Source organism: Arachis duranensis, chromosome 2, assembly GCF_000817695.3.
Source record: "Arachis duranensis cultivar V14167 chromosome 2, aradu.V14167.gnm2.J7QH, whole genome shotgun sequence".
NCBI classification, from domain to species: domain Eukaryota; kingdom Viridiplantae; phylum Streptophyta; class Magnoliopsida; order Fabales; family Fabaceae; genus Arachis; species Arachis duranensis.
The window spans coordinates 32,218,876-32,224,476 of NC_029773.3; the positions used below are offsets into that span (position 1 = coordinate 32,218,876).

Genomic DNA, 5,601 nt, shown 5'->3' on the forward strand with positions numbered 1-5,601 from the left:
ATTTCTTCACCAAATCAAAAGCCCATCCAAATCCCAAAATCCAAGAATAGAAAGTGTATAAATAGGAGCTAGTTTGATGTAATGAGGACCTTGCACTTGACTTTTGAATTTTGCACTTTCTTTGAGCTTTGAATTTTATTTTTGCACTTTGGAACTTCTCTTGGTGTCTTCACTGAGATTTCAGAGAATTGGGGAGGAGAATTGATCTCTCTTCTTCCTCATTCTTGCTTGGGCACTTTTTAATTTTCTTGTTTTGATTCTTGGGTGTTAAGAATTCAGGAAATTCTGTCTCAATCTCCACTCAAGAACTCTTAAGTTTCTTTTCTGCATAATTGAATCCATTTACATTTCCTTTACTGCTTCTTCTTCTATTTCTTGTCAATTGCTTTGAGAACTTGGATCTAGGAAGGCAATTGAGATCTAGGCTCTGCTACCTAGTCTCTTGAATCCTGAGATCCCAATTTCCTTTTGGTTCTTCTGTGAACCCTGCTGCATTTTACTTTCAATTTCTGTTTGAGTTCTCATTACTCCCAATTCAATTTCTGCTTTATTAATTGTGGCAATTCAATTTTTCTTCGTTTAGATTCTGCAATCCCAGTCCTCGAATCCCTTTTATATTCAAGCAATTTACATTCCTTGCCATTTAAGTTACTGCAATTTACATTTCTTGCACTTTAAGTTTCAGTCATTTACTTTCTTGTCCTTTAAGATTCAGTCTATTTTACTTTCCTGTCCTTTAATTTATTGCAATTCTCCCCTTTCCCTTTACATTCCAAGCAATTTAGCTTCTGTTAAATACAACCCACTCAACCAAACCTTGATTAGCTTGACTAAATCAACCACTAAACTAAAATTGCTCAATCCTTCAATCCCTGTGGGATCGACCTCACTCATGTGAGTTATTATTACTTGATGCGACCCGGTACACTTGCCGGTGAGTTTTGTGTTGGATCGTTTTCCATACATCAGCTATCAGCACTTGCAAGTGTCTGATCCCTCACTGGTATTTGAATGCCAGGGTTGGAAGCTGGATTGGCGATGGACGCCAACTCCTTTCCTGTTTCTGGTGTCTAAACGCCAGAACTGAGCTTCCATTGGGCATTTAACGCCAACTCCTTGCCTGTTTGTGGTGTCTGAACGCCAGAACTGAGCATGGGTTGTGCGTTTAACGCTAGCTCTCCACCTTTTTATGGCGTTTGAGTGCCAGAATTATTCCTCTCTGGGCTCTTACTATCCTCAGAGGGATTTTGGGTAGCAAGTTGTTCATTTCTTGGCTTTCTGCTGCCTTGAAGTGAGGTATTTAATGTTTTCTCACTTCTTAATTGAACTGCTTGGCACTCTTTTGTTATTTGTTTTGATAACTGCTGTTCTGTTTGCTTCAACTGCACTTCCATATTCATATTAGCCATTCTTGTGTCTTGTAGTATCTCCTTGAATTCAGCTAGCTATTTTGTTAGAAAATCTAATTGTTGATTGAATTCAGTAACTTGTTCTGCAGGACTGAGTTCAGCAATTACTATTTTAGCCTCTTCTTTCATGGAAGGTTCACTGCTTAGGTACAGATGTTGATTTCTGGCAACTGTATCAATGAGCTCTTGAGATTCTTCAATTGTCTTTCTCATGTGGATAGATCCACCAGCTGAGTGGTTTAGAGAAATTTGAGCTTTCTCTGTAAGCCCATAATAGAAGATGTCTAACTGCACCCACTCTGAAAACATTTCAGAGGAAAATTTTCTTAGCATCTCTATGTATCTCTCCTAGGCATCATAAAGGGATTCATTATCTCCTTGTTTAATGCCTTGGATGCTCAGCCTTAGCTGTGTCATCCGTTTTGGAGGGAAATATTGATTTAGAAATTTTCTGACAGCTGTTTTCATGTCCTTATGCTAGCCTTAGGTTGGTTATTTAACCACCTATTAGCTTGGTCTTTTACAGCAAATGGAAACAGTATGTAGACATCCTGATCTACTTCCTTATCATGTACTGTGTCAGTAATTTGTAAAAATTGTGCCAAAAACTCTGTAGGTTCTTCCTATGGAAGACCAGAATACTGGCAACTTTGCTGCACCATGATAATGAGCTGAGGATTAAACTCAAAACTACTAACTTCGATGGAGGGTATACAGATACTACTCCAATATGAAGTAGTAGTGGGATTAGCATATGACCCCAGAGTCCTTCTGGACTGTTCATTTCTACTTAGGTGTACGATGGAGAAAGGGAGATGAGGTGGATTTATTTTATTTATTTTATTATATAAGAAAAATAATTTTCGAAATAATAAAATAAAATAAAATAAAAACTAAAAATAATAAAAAAATAAAATAAAAATAAAAATAAAAAAATTTGAAAAATATTTTATGAAGATTTTCGAAAAAGTGAGGAGAGAGAAAGTGGTTAGGATATTTTTGAAAAAGATGTGATTTTTTTTAAATTCTAAAAAGGATAAGATTTTGAAAAATTTTGAAATTGAAATCTGAATTTTTATAAAAAAAAATTCGAAATAATTGCTTAAAAATAGTTAGAAAGGATAATTTTTTTTATTTTTAAATTTTATTATGAAAGAGAAAAACACACAAAAGACACAAGACTTAAAATTTTTAATTCCAATGCTCCTTGTTTTTGAAAATTTTGGAGGAAAAACACCAAGACACACCAAACTTAAAAATTTTAAGATCAAGGCACAAAGAAGACTCAAGAACACCTTGAAGACTCACAAGAATAACAAGAACAAAAGATAGAACACCAAACTTAAAATTTTTAGAAAACCACAATAAAATTTTCGAAAATTAAAGAAAAATTAAGAAGAGAACACCAAATGTAAAGTTTGGCACAAGATTTAATCAAAGAAAAATTATTTTTAAAAAGATTTTAAAAAGGAAAATTCAAAGGGGCAACTATTCCCAAGAAAATAGACACATTTAACAAATGCAAGGATTGAACAGATAAAAACTAATTTTTTTGAAGACAAAAACACAAAGGACACCAAACTTAAAACATGCAACTAGACTCAATGAAAAAACTAACAATTAATAGAGAAAAATAATATTTTTGAAGAAAATTTTTTTAAAAAGGAATAATAAAAGATGCAATTCTAGTGACTCTAAACCAAAAAGACAAATTTTTCCTAATCTAAGCAACAAGATTCACCGTCAATTGTTCAAACTCAAACAATTCCCGGCAACGGCGCCAAAAACTTGGTGCACAAAAATTACACTCACACTGTGTAATTTCGCACAACTAACCAGCAAGTGCACTGGGTCGTCCAAGTAATACCTTACGTGAGTAAGGGTCGAATCCCACGGAGATTGTTGGCTTGAATCAAGCTATGGTTATCTTATTATTCTTAGTCAGGATACCAATAGGGTTATTTAGTTTCAATTGTAAAAAGTGAAAGGTCATAAAATAAGTAATTGTTATGCAATAATGGAGAATATGTTGGAGTTTTGGAGATGCTTTGTCATCTGAATCCCTGCAACATAATGCTTTCTTACTTTCAAACATGCAAGGCTCCTTCCATGGCAAGCTGTATGTAGGGTGTCACCATTGTCAATGGCTACTTCCCATCTTCTTAGTGAAAATGGTCCAAATGCTCTGTCACAGCACGGCTAATCATCTGTCGGTTCTTGATCATGTCGGAATAGGATCCATTGATTCTTTTGCGCCTGTCACTATGCCCAACACTCGCGAGTTTGAAGCTCGTCACAGTCATCTAATCCCTGAATCCTACTCGGAATACCACAGACAAGGTTTAGACCTTCTGGATTCTCAAGGATGCTGCCAATGGATTCTAGCTTATACCACGAAGATTCTGATTAAGGAATCTAAGAGATATTCATTCAATCTAATGTAGAACGGAGGTGGTTGTCAGACATATGTTCATGGGTTAAGAATGGTGATGAGTGTCTCAGAACATCACATTCATCATGGTTAAGTACGAATCAGTATCTTAGATAGAAACAAGCGTGTTTGAAGGGAAACCAGAAATAATTGCCTTAATTCATCGAGACGCTGCAGAGCTCCTCACCCCCAACAATGGAGTTTAGAGACTCATGCCATCAAAAAGTACAAGGTTAAGTTCTAAAATATCATGAGATACAAAATAAGTCTCTAAAAGTTGTTTAAATACTAAACTAGTAACCTAGGTTTATAGAAAATGAGTAAACTAAGATAAATAGTGCAGAAATCCACTTCTGGGGCCCACTTGGTATGTGCTGGGGCTGAGACTTGAGCTTCTCACGTGCCTGGGCTGTTTTTGGAGTTAAACATTAGGTTGTAACCTGTTTCTGGCGTTTAACTCCAACTTGCAACCTGTTTCTGGCGTTCAACGCCAGAATGCAACATGGAACTAGCGTTAAATGCCAGTTTACGTCCTTTGTGTTCGAGCAAAGTATGGACTATTATATATTGCTGGAAAGCCCTGGATGTCTACTTTCCAACCAAATTGACAGGGCGCCAATTGGACTCCTGTAGCTCCAAAAAATCCATTCCGAGTGCAGGGAGGTCAGAATCCAACAGCATCAGCAGTCCTTTTTCAGCTAGAATCAGAATTTTGCTCAGCTCCCTCAATTTCAGCCAGAAAATACCTGAAATCACAGAAAAACACACAAACTCATAGTAAAGTCCAGAAATATGAATTTTGCCTAAAAACTAATAAAAATATACTAAAAAGTAGTTAGAACCTACTAAAAACTACCTAAAAACAATGCCAAAAAGCGTATAAATTATCCGCTCATCAATATCTAAAGCAAAATATATATAAAATAAATAAAAAAAAGAAAAGGGTGAAAAAATAGACCTAAGGACGAGAGGGGTGTGGCCTTGTGCTCCAAGTGAAGAAGCTCCTTGCTCCTTTCTGCCATGGAGACTCTGGCAGTTATGACTTGTGAGGAAAACAAAGGTTCATGGTGAGACAAACACAAAGAGAATAAGGAAAAGAGTAAAACCAACATGGTCCCCGCCCCATCCCCTATTTTGCATAACTTCCCAGTCCCCACACCGTACCCTTAACATCAACATCAAACTAAGTGCATATTTTGTTAACCAAGGAAACAGAACAGTATGTAGTTTGTGATTCTCTCCATAATTAGAACACCATGACAATTGTAAAATCAGAATAAAATCAAAATCCAGAATGCATAAGAATGATAAAGAAGCCAAAATAACTTCTGCCTATAACCAATCAACAAAGAAGCCAAAACAACATCAATTTTTTAAGCTTTTTTCTAACTAAGTGCATATTTTGTTAACAAAGGAAACAGAATAGTTTGTGATTCAACCTAAACAAGCTGTTTCAATTACAAGTCCCATTCTCCTTTTTAAGTTTTAATAAACAAACACACGGTTCTCATAACGTAGAGTTCAATTGACATGCAATCAGAGTCAAAAACCAATCAGAACAAAAACAGAGCAACACTTAAGAGCATGAGCATTGAGCACAAAAAATAACTTCTGAACAAAACAAACTCAGAGTAGCCATTAAAAATTCAAAAACGAAGAACAGAACATGATTTCTGAACATTGAGGAATGAGGAGTGACCACTGACCAGTGAGCAGTGAGCATTGAGGATTGTTAATATGATTTCTGAACAAAAAATAAAA

General features: G+C 35.7%; 1 protein-coding gene across 1 annotated transcript in view; it reads right to left on the reverse strand.

The window, feature by feature from the left end:
- LOC127744734 (uncharacterized) overlaps positions 1–4,945 on the reverse strand; it is an 81,390-nt gene extending 76,445 nt beyond the window's left edge. Inside the window, exon 1 of the mRNA XM_052256941.1 lies at positions 4,799–4,945. Within this exon, the coding sequence (XP_052112901.1) occupies positions 4,799–4,862 (64 nt within the window). The 5' untranslated portion in view covers positions 4,863–4,945. The remainder of the gene's footprint in view (positions 1–4,798) is intronic.
- Positions 4,946–5,601: the final 656 nt, after the last annotated feature.